Raw genomic sequence first — 18,694 nt, forward strand, 5'->3', positions numbered from 1 at the left:
AGGCCTTCAAACTACCTTGTCCGGAGGGAGCAGAGCTGATGAACTGCCAAAGGCCCCAGCTTCAGCTGTGCCTTGGCATGGAATCAGTGGCCCTTCTATTCGTGCCAGCAAACAGTGCTATTCAGATCTCCTCTGCACTGAAATCCTTCACAATACTCTGGGCCCAAGACTAAGAACCACAGATGTGCAAGTCTGCACTGGTAAGCCAAATTAAAGGTTTGATGCCTAAGCCAAGGCGAGGACCTTTAGTACCACAATGTTGAATGGTGAGTTCTAACAATGAGAAAAGCACTGAAAAAGCAGGTGCCACAGTCCTTGCTAAATTCATACTGGAGATGAACATATGGGACCTAATGATCCTAGGCATCAATAAAGGTGCTGAGGAAGTCACTGCCACAGAAGGCATTGACAGAGAGAAAGCAGTATTTGTACAACCAGAAGAGACCACTGTAGGTGGGTGGCAGAGATCCCAACACTACAGACACTGAGATGGATCAGAGCTGTAATTGTTTTCTAGATCATCAATGGGACTTACTGATTTTGAAGCTGCTCTTTGACAAACACTGATATCAACTGTTCCCAGTCTAAGGGAGTAGGGCTCTTAAGTGACCTGTAGGAGCAGAAAGAAGAGACAGAGGTTGGCCTGGAAAGAATTAGTCTGGATAAACATCAGACTAACCCTTCCCACAGACTATGCTACTACTTTGTTTCACTTACTGACAATTCCATCCCCTCTGTTTATTATGTTGACTATGTCTCTGCAAACTAACACTCCATAGTACTATAACATTGTAGAGCTGATGGCATATTAAGACTTGACAATTCAATGTCTTACTAAACTGTGTTCAGAATTTGTGTAATTGTCATACTGGTGTCTCTATTTTCTTATACAGAAAGGTTTAATGATGCAAGGTCTCTCTATTTGTTTAATCTTCTGATTCTATTATGTTAAGAATTACTGTGTATTAGCTAAACTTTGATATTCTTTAACTAGTCAGTATGTACAACTGCTTGTCCAAACTGTATCTAGATAGTATTTTAACTTCTGTATATTGTACTTATATACTATATTTCTGTATGTTTCAATGTGGAGCCTTTTTCCCCAGGCCTCCACTGAAAAAGGACGTGTCCAGTCAGACATTCCCGGTAAACAAATGTAAAATAAAAATAAATAAAATAAATTAAAAAAAAGTTATGTACTGACAATATCGCTAGATCTGTGTTGTCATCTTCTGAGCTTCACAACCTGATCTTATTAGATCCGATGCCATCACTTTAGAACCTTGGCTCCGAAGCATGTGCATCTCTCCCATACTGCCCTGCACTACATCATCTCCTCAGGCTGAATTTGCTTCTAGCATGTAGAATCCCTTTAAATAAGAGGGATTTGTGAGAAATATCAGACCAGTCCCAAACAGGGTCTAATAGAAAAAGACTTCAGGAAGGCCTGCAAAGTTCACAAGGAGCCAAAAACAAATGAAAATTTGAGTGGTGGAACAGATGTAGGAGAGTTTGAATCCGATCGAAGATGACAACATGAATCTAGCATCTTGTTAAGTACCTAACTTTCATAATGGATGTTCTCTTCTGTCCACCTCAACCTGTGAAACAGCCAAGCATATTCGGGTGATACTAAGAGAATATTCCAAATGGAGCCAAAGGTAGCCCTTGAACGAAACTGAATATCAGGTTTGAAAAAACTTACAAATTTCAACTAAAGTAGCTTGGTTAAAGGAGGCTGTTGAGGTAGCAACTACTACAGTGGAATGAGATTTTGGTTTGGATCATAAGGGTACTCCATTAGCCTTATAAGCAAAAGGGATACAGTCAGTAAGATATCTGGACAAAGTGAACTTAGATACTCCCTTTCCTGGTAAATTCTGGAAAGAAAAATCACAAAAAGCTGGTCAGATTTCTTGATGTCCTTCATCTTGTGTAAGTAAAATTGTAGTTGTTGGTGCAGATCCAAACAGTGAAAAACATATTCACATTCAGTGTTGAACTGTGGGGAAAAAAGTGGGAAATGAACAGAGTGATTTAAGTTGGACTCGGAGGCAAAAACAAAAAAAAAAAAGCAGAATTAGTCTGTAGCAATACCCTGCCCTTGTGAAAAATTAAGTAAAGGGCTTTACGAGACAAAGCCTGAAGTTCTGATGATATTTGCTTAGCAGAAGTTATTGCAACTAAACAGAGAGTTTTTCAAGATAAAAATTTTAAGTCCACACTCGCAGACTCACATGTTTAAAGCGTATAACACACAAAGGACAGGTCCCAAAGGAGGAATTGGATATCTCAAGGGGGGGGGGCAAGAAGAAGTGTCTCCTTTAAAAAGGCTTTACAAAGTGTCTGAGAAGCTAGGGAGGAATGATCCTGACCAACACGGAAATTAGAGATAGTCCCTAACTGGACCATGATTGTCTATTAGCTGGCACTCAACTGAAAAAGACCAGCTAAGAAGTCTAGGATTCCATCCAAGGCTACAGAAATAAGGTTCAGACCTTTAGAAATGGCTCAAATACTAAAGCTCCTCCACTTGCTGCTACAAACCTTTCTGGTAGAAGACTTGTGAGGAAGAAAGGATATGAAACACTTTAGCAGACAGCTTGGTCATCATTGGAAGTGGAGAAACCAAGTGGTTAGTCTTAGGGATTTGAAATCCATGTGAGATTGGCCTGATGGGTATGAGATTAGATCCAGAAACCAAGAAGGGTAAACCAGGTAATGGGCCAGAATGGGCAAAAAGGATCACGGTTGCCCTGCACCAAACTGCTTTCTGTACAAACTTTACTATTAAGGGAGTCAAAGAGTATGTGTAAATGAGACTTGGGGGCTTAAGTATGGACTAGATTGTCCCTTGTTGACTGCTCCTTCTGTGGAATTGGAATCAAGGCAAAGAACTTGCTGTACCTTGTGTCGAAAGAGATTGCAAACAGACTGCAGCAGGGTTGGCCCCAGCAGCTGAAGATTTCCTTTGCCACTACAGACTTGAGCGATCACTTATGAGGCATTAGTATACTCCTGCTCAGCTTGCCTGCTACAGTGCTGGACTTTCCTGAGAAGTGAATTGCAATCAGAAAGCAATGGGAAGACATCAATCATTGCCACACCCTCATTGCCCCTCGGCACTAGAGATAATATTGGGTCACCATTGTTTGTTGTTAAAGCAGACCAGAACATATTGTTTATCTGGATCAATATCACACTTTTGGGAAGGCAGTCATAAAAAGCCTGCAATGCCAAGGGGACTATTCTTATCTCCAAAATACTGATGTGTAAGCTGTTCTCTACCTGAGACCAGGTACCCTGGACCATCTTGTTGAAGGAAGCGTCCATGGTCACCATGGCTAAGGGACGGAGGGGGAAGGACAAAGGGGTGACCTGATGACACACTGTCAGAGATGTCATCCATAAACAGGAATGACAGTGACTTCTGTTGCAGGAAATATGTTGTCAGAGACAACTGAACTGAAAAAGGTCACTAGAGAACCCTCATACAGAAACTGACCAGAAGAACTAACAAGATGGCAGTAGCCGTCAACCCCAAGAGGTAAGAGAAGCAGGTGCCTCTGATCAAAAAGAACCTGATGGGCCTAAAGATGTAGAGAGGAAGTTTGGTAATCTGTCTTGTCCAGATGGCAACCTATGAATTCAAAGGCCTGGACTGGCTCTAACTTGAATTTGTTGAATTCCACTGTAATCTCTAGGGTTAGGCACAAAAGGAGTACCTGGCATGAATAAGAGATGTCTTTGGAGATGCTATAAGAACCCAATCATCCAAGTAGAGAAGACCCAGAATTCCTTCAGCCTGTCTTGGGCTGCTAACACTGTCATGCACCTGATGAACACCTGGGGTCTCCAGTAAGACCAAAGGGCAGTGCTTGGGAATTACAGTGATTTGCTCCCAGATGGAAGTGCAGAAATCTCCTGGAATGCCTGGCTATCTTTATATGATAGTACACACAGCACTGAAGTCCACTGAGCACATCTAGTCATCCTTTCTCAGTAGGGATAGAATGGACTGCATCATTAATGTCTGGAATTTGGTCTGTTTGACAAATTGCTTAGGTCCAAAATGGGTCTGAGGTCTCGTTTTCAACCTCTTAGATTAAGAAAGCTGGACAAAGCCATATAAAAAGTGGTACAAATAGGGACGATTTTGAAATATTGCTCATACGAACTTAGAAAGTTGATAGAACAACAGGTTTTGCATTGGCATGAATTTTCTGAAGGGTATGAAGTCTAAAACTCAAATGTCTGTCATTATTTTCTAACTTCAGTCTTTAATGATTTGCCAGAAAGCCAAAATTTTATGAAAAATGGACCAAAAATATAAGACAAAAATCTGGACATTCTGCGAAAATCTGTACAGTTGAGACGTATGATCCTCAGTCAGCAACTCCTAGGGGGAGTTAAGCTGCCTCCTCTTGCACCAATGTTTTCTATGCTCCTCTAGTGGAGGGAGCTCTAGAGGAGATATGGAAACATAACGGGGACCCCACATTTGGGGCTGCTTGAGGCTTCAAGATGCAGGCTTGTCCCTGAACAAGTTGATGGGAGATGGGATCAGGTTCATCCAACCAGGAACATAGCTCCCCTACCCCAGAATGGGATAAGATCCTTTCCATGAACTCAAACACGAAAGTGAAATCCAGATAACTGGGGAAGGACCTCCTCTGATCCTAGGACCTAGAGGAAGCCCCTGTGACAGCCACTGACCCTGCTAGATCTGAGTTTGAACACAAGTTGTCCAAAGCCACTTGTCCTGGGGATGGCTCTGAAAGCCTCACAGTCAATCCTGACTCCTTGCCCCTGGCCTCACCTCTTGCCTTCAAGATGCAGTTACCTCCAAAACTGCCAGATATGAATTTATCATGGAATAAGACAAAGTTGAAGATATCCAAGCTGTAGGTGCCAGTGCTGGAACTATGTGGGAAGGAGTAAGATCCAAAACCAATTGATCCAAAAGGTGGACCAGTGAAGGAACAGTCAGAAAAGGGGCAGTATGGGTAATCCTCTCCATCCTCTGAATGGAGGGGGAGGGAATGTTCCCCAAAACATCCTCTGAATGGAGGGGGAGGGAATGTTCCCCAAAACAATCTACTCCTGTAGGAAGATCCACATTATCTTATCCAAATCTACCTCTCTTACATTCATGAAGACCACTTGGACCTGGAGGACCCATCAAAAAAGACTTAGTGGGCTGGTGTGGGAGCCTGCCCGAGTTCCGCAATGGAGATCAAAGCCAAGAAGGAGACAACAATGGGGAAAATACTGGCTCTGACTGTGTAAATTTAGGAGTGGTTTCAGCAACCTGCAACCAAGAAGGGGCTTGACTTTTCTGAAAGCCAGGATGAATGTGGTTCAGACACCAGTGCCAAAGATGCCTGTGATTGGGACTGGGACAATACTGATTCTAAAGAGACAGCCAGTGAAACAGAAGACTGTCAAGTCTTCTCAAAAGGCTCATCTAAGGTAGCTAGATCAGCAGGTCTTTTTCTGCATTCCTTCTCTCCCTCATTTTCTTTCACTTTAGACCTATACTTATCTTCCTTCCATCTTTTTTCCTTCAGTCTTTTAGCTGACTACGCCACAGCAGCTGAAGAAGAAAGAGAAGATGAAACGGCAGAGGCGGGAAGAAGCCCTTTCAACACGAGCATAGCCCAACTATCTGCTAAGGCCCTAGCCCTGAAAGATGTGCAGGGGCCTCATAGTCCTGTCTGAGATGAACTGGCCCTGGAAAGTACATGTAGCGGTCATGCGAGTCCCGTGGAGGCATCTTTTGTCCACATTTCGTACATTTATAAAATCCAGAAGTCTTTTCAGCTAAAACAGAAAACAGCTATAAAACTTGTACACAAAAACAGCACAATGATCAAAAAACTCTTGTAATAGTGAAACCAACAAGAACAGTACAAAAGTAAAAGGTACAAGTGATGGGAAGTACACAAGACCCAAATACACCAACCTAGCTATACAAGACTAAAAACACAACATACATGACTCAATCAATAAGAAGGGAGTGGAGGAAACAGGACTGATGAAGGAAATAGTGATTTTAGTATGAAAGAAGCTTTGAAAGATACTAAAAAGCCCCTTGTCTGCATGGAGCTTCATAGACCACGTATGAATTCAAGTATGGCAAATGAGATCTGGGTAGGTGAGGTAATGCAGGGCATTATCAGAGAGGAGCTCAAGCCTTGGTGCCAAGACTTTAAAGTGCCAGCACATGATCTGACAACCCACAGGCTGTTGCACATGGAAGAGATTATATCGGATCTCCTATTGAAATGAGAAGCTGTCTATCCTCCTTCTTGGTCCAGTCTGTAGGGCACGAATATTTGTGCCGATTAGGGGATGATGATTTAAGTGGATTCACATTCATTGATGTTTCCTATGTAGGAGGAGGACAGGTTAACTTAGGAATCTTGGTGGTGGTGGTGGTGGGGATGGTGTAAGTTTTTCCAAAATAGGTAGATCCTTGTCCTTTGCTCTTCTTTTCTTCATCTTCTCGGGTATAGGAGCTCTGGGGGAGGTCTTAACTTGCTCTTGTGAGGTGGAGGATTTCCTTTGGTGGAGTCAGCATGAATAAGTCCTGCCAGAATAAGAGAACTGAAGTTTTGTTGGGGGAGGGGGTTCAATCACTGTCCAAATAAGCAGGTCCAAAACAACGTTTGTGAGAGTCCAGCAGGGGAATTTTGTGCCCACACCTTTTACATTTATTAAATCCCAGCTTAGGCACTTTATCCGTCTTGAATACTGTCCATTCAGATAAACCCATAGCTTACAAACAATAATCAAGCCAAAAAGGAGAAAAAAAGTTGGCAAAATGTCACCAGTAAACAGAAGCACCAAGCCAACCCGATCGGTTTGGCTTGGTGCTTCCATAGCTTACAAACACTGATAATACAACCACAAAAACTCAGCTAAAATGACTTGTATTAATTAACCTGTTCACAATTCAGGGCAGAAAGGAAGCCCTCTAATAGAAACTAGAAAAAAGAAAAAACACTGGGAACACTAGAAAAGCCTACAAGATTAATGAGGGTACGAAAGAAACCAAGGGAGGATGGTTAGGTATCAAAAAATAAAACGAAGATGATAGTCAAGAAAAGCACTAGGAAGCTATTAGGCTTATGAAATCTGTCTGACTAATAATCAACTAAAGGGGATTCCTTTATCTGCCAAATAGTATGCAGAAAAGAAATCCAGTAATGGCTGGTGTGGTTGCAGACATTGCTGAATCCTAATGGCGGCAATGAGATCTGGAGAATATCTGTAGGTCATGCCTTATGGATAGGGGAGTAACTCAACTTGTGAGGTATTCGTTGCTGTGTAAAGGGCACCTAAGGATTTGCAGGTTTTGGTTTAACATGCATTTTTTGAAGGACATGAATTCTGAAACTCAAATGTTTATCATCCTCAAACATTACAAAATCAACAAACCTTCTGTATTAAATAATTGTAAAGAGGTAAAGGCTAACAGATGAAAAAAACACATACCATTTCACAGCTGCTTACACTAGTTAGAAGTACAAGTATGGTCATAAAGGAAATATAGGTAATAACTGATTGGATTGCTCATTTCCTTAATTCTATACATTACTGTGCCTTGGATCTACTGTTGATTATTGTGTCCTGTATGCATTGGGAGCACTTCCTGGTCACATCTTTAAACAAAAGAAATAAAGATACTGATTATCTCTACGCCAGATAACTGTAGCAAGACCAAGATTTACTTAACATTTCTGTTGTATTTTTCACAATCCTCATGCTCCTTTGTTACAGCTAAAACCAGCCTATGTTTCTATTTTCCTTCTCTTATGGTAACCCGACTACCAGCCTCCCCCCCCCACACTGTTATTGCCAGATGTATAAACTATTTAAATATTTCTTGTTTTCCATAGATCCAAAAATTTATTCTGCTTTCCACAGAGCCAAATACATCCAGCCAACCAGTATTGCTCGAGTAACCTTCCCTTACAATAAATTGTCTCTGGGAACTCCTAGTGTCATCTCATCTGGTTTACTACTGGAACTGGTAGATCAAACTGGAAAGTTCCTCTCCTTAGAATGCTAAAGTTCCAAATTAACTTTCTTATCTTCCTGCCTACCTCGTGTGCAGGAAGGTTTATCCCTTTTCTGTGTTTCTTTTAAAATCTGCTCATCCTAGTGTTCTAGTACATAAACCCTTCCTACAAATTAATTTCATTACCACTGATTTAGTACCTCTTTTCTAGTATATATGCATCTATTGTGATGTGACTTAAGAACTATTTTGCTTTACGTTCTAGTGATAATAGGGGAAAAACTAAGCCATTTCTGGGCCTTTTGTTACCTGTAGAATCTTGAATTGTGCTGTTTGGCTATTAGCCAGTAGGCTCATTTGAATGTTTACATTCTCTGCTATCATATGTTACCCTCTGTAGCAAGGTGCTGCTCCTTATGAAGCTGTTTAAGTGTGCAATATATAGACAAAAGTAATAACTTCCTGAACATACCCAAACAGCATCATAGCTAATCTATTGTAAACTCAAGTATCCCCTTACAGTGTTTCACACAGAGGAGCTTAGAACCAAAAATCTTGTCATTGGTACTTAAATATCACACTAACTGAGCTCTTCAATATCCCCTGGTTACCACCCCACATTGTAACCTGCTATATTAATACTGGAAATCTGAACTTTCCTACAGTCTCTGAAGCCAGCTTGGTAGAAATATGCATCCTGAGATAATGCAGAATTTAAATCATGTTTTCTGACAATTCCCTAATTTTCAACCAATCTGATACACAGAGATTTAGTTATACACAGTCACTGGAGGCAAGACTAGCACAAAGCCGCCACAAGTACCAAACAGGTCTGTCAGAGATGCAAAAAGAAAACCCACAAAACACTTGTCATACACACACTACAGGACAAAAACACAGACCCACATATGCTGAGGGTGTTAAAAGTAATCTACACAAAACTCAAAGGCCTCCTAAACACATAAATTACAAGTATCCTCGACAAACACGAAAACACAGTAACAAAGCTATACCCACGTCACATTTAGCTTAACCTCACAGTGCCTCAACATTTAAGCCCATAAGACAGACCACCACACAACCCAATATTTTGGTCATAGATAACTCCACTGTGCGGCATACCAATGTCCCACTCACCAAGTCGAGCAAAGAAAGGATCATGATCAGCTGCCTGTCAGGGCCAGGATACACCAAATCGAGCATGCAGTCAGGTTATTAAGCCAAGAGTACAGTACAACTCTGTCATAGCTCATGTGGGTGTAAATGACCAGAAACATACCTCCCTGGACTACATGAAGATAGACATGATGGAGCTCTTGGACTATGTATCCCAGGAAAGTATGAGCCTAACACTGAGATGAAGCCACAATAAGAACCAAAAGATAAATCGACTTTAAAACTGGCTTACTTTTGGTGTCATTCAAATGGGGAGCATTACATGTCAGTCTGCCAGTATATTATTGACAGATTACATTGCTTCACCAGGGATGGTCTGCACCTCTCCCCTCTAGGTTTTCAAATATTGGCAAAAGCTATCTACCACAGGGCCTTTTTAGGCATTGTCAATCTAATAATCCATCCAGCATAGCTACACCAACCCAAGATAAACTGAAAGTGTTACTGTTCAAAGCCAAGAGTCTAAACAAAAAACTCCACTCCCTGAAAACTCCTCACCATTGGGAATGTGGATGTTTGTGTAGTTACTGAGACATGGTGTAATGCCAGCAATGCAGGGCTACAACACCTTCCACACATTTAGACCAGCTACTGCACTGGTAGGGACAAAATGTGGAGGTGTCTCAATTTACATCAGAAAAAGGAAAGTACTGTGCCATACTTTGTGAGCTATAGGTCGCCTTTATGACCCAGGAAACCCACACCACTAACTTAAAGATACTGGAGTGACACTCTATTCAATCTAATACCACATTCATGGGAGACTTCAACTCACCACAATAAACTGGTAAACATACACAGTCCTAAACTCACAAGCCCAAAGATTCCTGGACTTGGTCAGTACAAATGCCCTGGATCAGCTAGTCTGTAGCTCCACTACGGGAGTAGACATCCTTGACCTAGTGCTCACCAACATAGATGAACACTGCACCCTCACAACCCCCTACCCCCCTTGGGTTTAACATCTTCAATGGCCAGGCCAAACCATAAAGCAGTCTCCTTTGAAATGAAAATAAAACCTGGGACACCAGCTAACTCTGGAACTTTTAGGAATTACTCCAATCAAATTTGCTACTTTTAATTGACATCTTGGCAAAATTTTAACCTCTTCCAGACTCAGGGAACACCACTGCTTGTGCGGAATTTTTCACAAAAACCTTTTACAACCACAAATATAACGACATAAAGGCAATGCTGTCTACCTGAAATAAGCAAATGACAAAGTCAAAAACAAGCTGCCCCAGATGAATCATGCTACCAATAAGTTGTATATAACAAAAGGAAGAGAATCATGGCCAAAATTAGGATGTACAATGCCCAGTATAGTAAAAACGCTTTCATCAAGCTAATTAAGCAACAAGGCAAACTAGATAAGTCAATCAAAGTGAAATGTGAAGTTAAAGTAGCCTCCCAAGATAAGGACAATCACAAGGCATTCTTTAGCTATGCCTGCAATCTCAAAGGCAATACACAACAATGTGCCAAATTAATTGTAAATGGAGCCACTTATACTGAGCTGAAGCAAATCTACTGGGTGATAAATTTAGCTTCAGCTTTACCCCCCCCCCCCGATACCTCTCTAGAAATACCCGCAACCATAACTTCTCCAACTATCACTAGGGAAAAGGTCCTCCATGCTCTCTCCAAAACCAAAAACATTGTACCAGAGGATCCCAATAATATCTCAGGATGTTTAAATAGCGTGAAACATGACCTATCAGGTCCACTAAAATTACTTAACAATAGCCTCTAAATGGGCTTTTTGCCAACTGAATGGAGGACTACAACTGTTATCCCTCTGCACAAGGGTGGGCCATCAGCAGACCCAGGTAACTACCAACCCATAAGTCTGACTAGTCTCATATGTAAAACCATGAAAAAGGATTATTATAGATATGACAATGACATTAGAAACCTTAAGACACTGGACTCATTCCAGTTTGGTTTCATCAAGGCCAGGTCTTGCTTGCTCAAGCTGGTGGACTTCTTTGAGAAGATCATCAAGCAATGGATGAGGGCAAAACACTGCACATGGCCTACCTTGACCTGGCCAAGACATTTGACAAACTACCCCACTCTGGCATCGTACACATGCTCACAAAATTAGGTGTGACCCCTTATGTCACCTGGTGGACGGCTAGCTAGCCCACAGATAGGACCCAAGTTAGGATATGGGAGTCTAGCTCTACAAAAAGGCCAATCATGCATTGAATCCCTCAGGGCTTGGTGCTGGGGCTGCTCCTTTCTGGCATCTTCTTCTTCTCTGAAGTTAAGGCTAACATCAGTGGCCTCTTGCTGACTAAGTTTGCAGATGATTGCAAACTAGGCACAGTCAGATTCTGTAAAGACAGAAATACTCTCCAAGAAGTCCTGACACAAACTAATAACTGGTGCCAGAGAGTCATGGCCTAAAACTTAATGCTGGGAAAAGTATAACAGTAACCTTCGGGAAATTACTAGACTAACAATAAACCCATGAGTAGATCCCATGGTCAGGGATATGGGAATGCATGCATCTACTGTAGTAAGGAAATTATTCTATGCTGTGCAACTTTTAAACAAGCGTATGGCGTCTAGGTCTAAAGATGTCATTGTCTAATAAGGGTCGAGTACAATAGAACTTCCCCCTCTGGTATGTACTTCAGCAGGCATATGTGACAACTGAAGCATCCACAAAATTTCCTCAAAAAAGAAATACATGGTATAGAAAACATTTCTTCTGTGGTCTGCCTCAAACCCTATCCCTATACTTGGACTCCTACAGACTGCTGAGAGGCAGTCAAGCTATGAACTTAAAATTCAGCCATGGACGTCAGTAACTTGAGAGACTCCTTTTCAAGTTGGTAACACAATCTCATCTCTGTAAAACAACCAAGTCATCTCTGAATAAATAATGATTAAATGAGCATATGAACGCATGTACAATGCCCATAGAATTCAAATTTTCCCACAGAAAGTTAACACTTCACTTTCAACTTCTAATACATTCCATAGCAAAGATCAGGATACAAGATGATGCCTCAAATAATGAATTGTTATTCCTTGCTCGCTCCTCTTTCTGCCAATAAAGTCTTATTTCAAAGCCTGCAAAATCTGTCTGTAGCACTATTACTCCACACTGATTTGGGCAGCCTATGGATAAGCATGTAGACTCTCAAAACAATGGGGTCCAAAATCTGCAAGTGATTATTTTTTAATAAAACACAAGAATTTCACCATCAACATATTCCTGAGACATAAATCAAATACTGTAAGCCCTTTTTATCCAATAGTCCATTTAAGTTCTCATAACCATTATTCTGCTTACACAGGGTAGCTGTAATTTGTCTTCCAAATGTCCACCTTCTGAGTATCCCCAATTTGATTCCAAGGCCTGAATCATCATCTTCTCAAAGTTAAGCATTTAACTAGAATGCTGGGAACGTCTGTCTCTGTTCTTTGTGTGTACTGAAAAGGGTGATAGCCTAACTTGATCCTCCAAGCTTGACATTCACTACATGTTGGCAATTCCATACCCACCTAAGCATTTCTTGCCACAGTCATACTTATATTCCATAAAGTTCAATAAAAGAAACTTCAGACTGATCAGTTTAATAACTCAGTACAACACAGCTTTCAAAACCTTCAATATGTTGGAAGTTACAAAACAGAGATCTAATACATTTTCTACAAAAAAGTAAAATGGTATCTGCAGTGTGCTTTATACTGGACTTAAAGGCAAAAAGAATAAGTAAGACTTGTGGAGATAAAGTATAATAACTGCCTTGGCCATAACCATGCACTTGAGAAGGAATTCTTCCAATGTGCCCAAAAGAAGACCTAGAGATTATTGCATCATTGCAGAGTGAAGCCTGAAACAAAAAACATACCTAGATGCACTAGATGGCATACTGTTTTTAAAACAGGAATAGAGGTTACTACGTCCACAACATTAAGTGGACAAATGGAAGGAACAATGGAAAAAGCAAAGAGTAAGACTAACCCCTCTCTACTTGAGGAGACTGAAAATAAGAAGTAGGCCAATTTTAATGGAACTATGAACACTGTGCATTTTCCCCACAGTGATATGTGAGGTGGCCTATCAAGGGCCTTGTTACAACTGTCTGGAGACCAAACTGTGATTATGCTAGACAACCCAAAACTGTCTGGAAAATGAACTGTAATCATGCAAAACAACCAGGGGAAGGCAAAGCAATGTGGTCCATGTAAGAAAAAAAGTAAGATACATGCACAAAGGCAATGCGGTAATACAGGCTTCAGACCAGTAAGTGGAGAACTGAGCCAGCAACCTCAAAGCTATCAAAACCAAGGGAGACAACTGTTCCCACTGTACAACTAAAGTACAAAAAGGAATCTAAACACATTCTCACGGAAAGCATCAATCAGTTCATCTATCCAAACCCAAGTCTGGCTAAGGGTCTATAACCTAAAGACATGAAAAAAGAGAGAGACTGAGACTAACCTGTCAGAGGTCAAGAAAGTGTAGATGGTGCTGTGTGACAGAACTCCAAGGACGACTGTCCATTGGTAACAGATGGCAAAACTATACTGAATAGATGGAAAGCAAAACAAAAAAATCTCTTACCAAAATCCTGGTTATTGGGAACTGTGAAAGTTGGACCTTGGGGGATTTAAAGATAGTAATCAGAAGTCCATGAGAAACCAACTAGATTGGGATTAAGATGAGTTAGACTCCAAGCCAATTCTCATGTTTCACTGCTAAAAACAGCTACACTGTACATGCTTCTTTCAGCTTTTAATGGCTCTAGACAGAAATGTTTGGATGATTTACATCCCTTCTAAATACGACAAAGCAGAACAGTGTGATGCCTTGGTAAAGCTGACCTGATCCAGCAGGTTTAACGAAGGAGGCTATTTGAAAAGAGAGTACATTGGGACAGATTCCTGTAGTTGTAGGATCAAATGAACAAGGACAATTCTAATGCTCTGGGTAAATATGGGTGAGATAAGAAACAGGATAAGGAAATAGGTTCCTTCTTATGCTGACAATAACATACAGCTGGAAGCAGAAACTCAAAATGGTCTTTAGTCCTATAAGTTAAGGATCTCCTGTTTTTGCAGCATTGAAGTGGTTACCTACCTGGCTCTTAGCAACTACAAGAATATTCTGTCACACCTGATCTGACCTATCTGATTCATAACCACAACTTTATTCAAATCAAAGTGCCATATCCATCAGCCAGAAGATTAATCAATTCTTAAACAAAATGTTAAATTAATGGTCTACCTCTTGAATCAGACACAAGCTAAGACACACTACAGTTGAAATAAGTATTCATATGGGTGACAGGTAGTAAACCAAGAAGTTCAATCCTCAAATTTTCCTGCTGTGAAGCAAAAGGGACATCATGACATTCAGATATCTTAAGTTATATATTTAAAACAGCAAGAGTTTGACAGTGGTCAATTAAATCTTCTTCGGTTCAACTGTATATACACCATAAACTGTAGCAATACACATTTTCTTGAGAAAATAAAAGAATTGCAATGTATGTGAAAAAGAGTTCAAGCAATGCATTTCCAACCGAAGAGTCTTTTTCCATGTTAGAGGCAAACATTTCTTGCCTGAAATGGCTGCTGGCATAGCAACCCTCAATGTATGCATAGTGTCAAACATGGCTCTGATAAGAAACATTAATGTAGAACATCCTTGTGACAGCGAATCACTTATCTGCTATTATGTTGTAGTTAGATTTCAGGAGTTGTTTTCTGCAACTGTATTTACAGTCCTAGGTTCTGGCTTATACACTTGGCCCATACAGACAGATAAAGGGTTCACTGCTATGTTTTTCTTCCATGATGCTAATAAGGCCAGTATTAATTTTCCTGAAAATTTCAGCAGCATGTCACTGGTAAATACAAAAATGAAAAAGAAACTATGGAAGCAGTGCCTTGCACAATCATGTGAAGAATCTTTGCCTAGCCTTCAGAAAAGTGCCAGTCTTTCCATACTTTTGAAGTAGATCACAGGCCAGCTGCTGAACATCTGCTGGAAGGTCGAATGGATGATGTGATCCAATGTGAAGTAGTACAAGACAGCACTCTAACACATCAGGAAAAGGGAATCTCTGAAACAGAAACATAATTGTCTGTTTAAAAATTCTTTAGGAATTTGGTATCCAGCTTTTACAATCCAGGTAACAGATGCTAACATTTGAAATTCTAGCATACATTTATGTTTGCAACACTTAGGAAAAGTTGAACAGGGACAAGCAGCTGAATTTCTATTAACTAACTAAATCTTTTTTAAGCTCTAAAGAGCACATCTGAAAACAAAGAATAAAATTCATATTCTTATGCAATGAAATAGTGTCATCTTTTCAATTAGACTTTCACAATTAGTCTTTGCAAGTAGGTTATCTGCTGAGACCTAGAGGTTCACAGCACTACTGCCAAGGTAGGCAATCTCTCTATAAGGTAGTGAAAACAATATTTTCCAACTGCTTCGGTGTCTTTTTTTTTTTTTTTTTTTTAACACAAGTAGTCAAAGCATTTTCTTGGCTAAAATTTGAAATATAATTACAGTACTGAGTAAAGGGATCAAGAGTAAGACATGGCATTCACAGCCTTAAATAAGACTGTATGAGAGTGGGCTGTAGCTGAGACAAGACGACAGAAGATTAATATCCGGCTAAAAATGATACTAACTATATTTTTTCTGTAAACAGACATGTACTTACCATAACAGATGGCCTGCCTGGAAGCATTCTGCAATGATCTGTTGGTATATTCAGATCAAATCAAGAGCATGCTCCCAAGTCCCTATGCCACTCAGTTTGACACTTAGCCTGCAAAAAAGGAAATAAAAGCAGAAAATGCAAATATAAATAGATACACACACACATACATATATATACGTATATATATATATATATATATATATATATATATATATATATATATATATATATATATAGAGAGAGAGAGAGGTGTGTGAGAACAACATACAATAAAATACATACACAGCTGAAAAAAGTTAAGACACAGGGAGGCAGCAGAACAGTAAAATGCACTCAGTGTAGAAGGTTTTTCACAGATAACTGACAACAGTGAGTATGTATCTGCTATAGAGTTATGATAGGGGTCTATATCACATGAGCGAATCGCACAAATTGTGAACGCTCATAATATCGAACGTCCCGGACCTCGAATTTCCTATTGTGGGGGGCTGCCCCCCCCCCACTAAATATATATTCCAACTCTGAGATCGTACTACAGTGAGGAAAGGGCAAATATCCCATTCTTTACTATGCCGCAATCTCAGAAAAAGCACTTCAAGGTCCAGTACGTTCGATATTATGAGCGTTCGCAATTTGTGGGATTTGCTCATATGATATAGACCCTTATGACAGGGTTATACATTGGAAAAAAGAAGTTATGTACTTACCATAATGTTCCATCTGTGTTGTCTAATTTAGATTCCTACTCGACTGATGGGTTCAGATCCGACTCGGTTATTGTAAAAGCTCATGGCAACCTTGAACTCTTGAGCTTCTCTCTTACCCAGAATGTACTCCCCCCCGCAATTACCTCAGATCTTGTTTGCAGATTACAGCAAAAGACTAACACTTTTACTCATATGGAAAAAAAAACAGAAATATAGTAGATAATGGAGCACAAAGCTATATCTGGACTTATAAAAGCAAGGTAAAGACCCCAAGACTGGCTCTATCCACTCGCTCTTCAAACACTGGATGGAGGTTGGAGGGTGGGGGAGTCGAGGAGGAATGAAAATTGGACAACACAGATGGAATGTTATGGTAAGTACATAACTTCTTTATCTGATTATGTCAATTCTATCCTTGACTGATGGGACAGAGTTCCTCAGCTACTATAACCCAGGGTGGCCTCAAGGAAGGATATTCCTGAAAGTACAGTTTTGTACCTACCATAAATGTAGATGTTCGAAGATCCACATTGCTGCAGTCCTTACACTTGGGTAGTCCGCTGTCCTCGGTCAGCCCGAATATCAAAGTATTAGGCTGACGTCGGTCAAGGCGCTTAAGACTGACATCAGAACGTCAGGGTACAAATGCGCATGACCGACGTCATATCCTCAGTCTTTTCTTGCCCCAGATGTCAGAAGACTCTAAAAAGAAAGGTCAAAACCAAAAGACAACAAAAAACAACCAACCACCCTTGCACTAATCATATGTACAATATATACAATATACACAATATTCACAACCCAAACCACACAACCGCCTCTAACTACAGAGGGGAAGGAGGGAGGGTAAATTGGACTGCAGCAATGTGGATCTTCGAACATCTACATTTATGGTAGGTACAAAACTGTACTATGTTCTTCATCTCACATTGCTGCAGTCCTTACACTTGGGTAGAATCCCAAAGTAGAGGTAAGGGAGGATGGCAAAACTATAAAGCAGTAGGAGCTGCCAAAATGCCCTGTAAAATTGCAGTGGCAAAACCAGCCCTAGATTTAGAGTAAAGTGGAAGGTGGTAATGCTTAGAGAAAGTATGCACTGAACTCCAAGTAGCTGCCTCCAAAATATCTTTAGTTGCCACCCCCCTTAAAAAAGCTGTAGAAGTGGCAGTAGCCCTAGTGGAATGAGGTCTAATCCCAGCTGGAATCTCCTTATCATGATGGGAATAACAGAAAGCAATACAAAACCCAATCCACTTAGAAATAGTTTGTTTTGACACAGGCTTGCCCTGAGAACCCAAAGCAAATGAAACAAATAACTGCTGAGACTGCCTGAACCCTTTAGTTCTGCTCAAATAATATCGCAACTGCCTGTGTATATCCAAAGTGTGCAAAATCTTTTCCCCTTTATTTTGGGGTTTGCATAAAAGTAGGCAAATGAATAGTTTGGTTTAAAGCCACACTAGAAACCACTTTAGGCATAAAGGAAGGATTAGTACTAAAGATACCCTATCCTTATGGAAAATTAAGAAAGGCTCAACCGCCATAAGGGCCTGTAATTCAGAAACCCTTCTTGCAGAGGTAATGGCCAACAAAAAAGCAGTCTTCCATGATAAATATTTCAACTCGGCAGTAGCTGCAGGCTCAAAAGGTTGTAGAGTGAGTTTCTCCAACACAAAATTGAGATCCCAAGCAGGAGTAGGAGCTCTACGTGGGGGTCTTATATTCTTTGCCCCTCTAAGGAATTGCTTAAACAAAGGATGAGAAAACAATGGTGGGTCACAGTCATAGTGAGCAGAAATTGCTGCAGCATGAACCTTAATAGAAGAGAAGGACAAACCTTTGTCCAGTAACTCAGTAAGATATTGAAGAGCCACACTTAAATTAGGCTTAGAAACATCAAATTCCTTTGCTGTACTCCAAAATAAAAATCTCTTCCATTTATCTGCGTACACTTTCCTTGTACTAGGCCTTCTGGCCTCCAAAATAACATTCAAAACTTGCTGTGGAAGCTGAGACCCTCCAGGGTTTAAAACAGAATATGCCAGGCTGTTAGGTGAAGAGAGTGAAGTTTGACATTGAGTAAA

General features: G+C 40.5%; 1 protein-coding gene across 3 annotated transcripts in view; it reads right to left on the bottom strand.

The window, feature by feature from the left end:
- Positions 1 to 12,777: 12,777 nt before the first annotated feature.
- Positions 12,778 to 18,694, bottom strand: part of GEMIN5 (gem nuclear organelle associated protein 5) — a 1,677,795-nt gene continuing 1,671,878 nt past the window's right edge. For all 3 annotated transcript variants that reach the window (XM_044069545.1, XM_044069544.1, XM_044069546.1), the window contains one exon: positions 12,778 to 15,291. In XM_044069545.1, the coding sequence (XP_043925480.1) occupies positions 15,124 to 15,291 (168 nt within the window). In that variant the 3' untranslated portion in view covers positions 12,778 to 15,123. The remainder of the gene's footprint in view (positions 15,292 to 18,694) is intronic.

This window comes from Protopterus annectens, chromosome 4.part0 (genome assembly GCF_019279795.1).
Source record: "Protopterus annectens isolate FY-2018-M chromosome 4.part0, PAN1.0, whole genome shotgun sequence".
Taxonomy (NCBI): Eukaryota; Metazoa; Chordata; order Ceratodontiformes; family Protopteridae; genus Protopterus; species Protopterus annectens.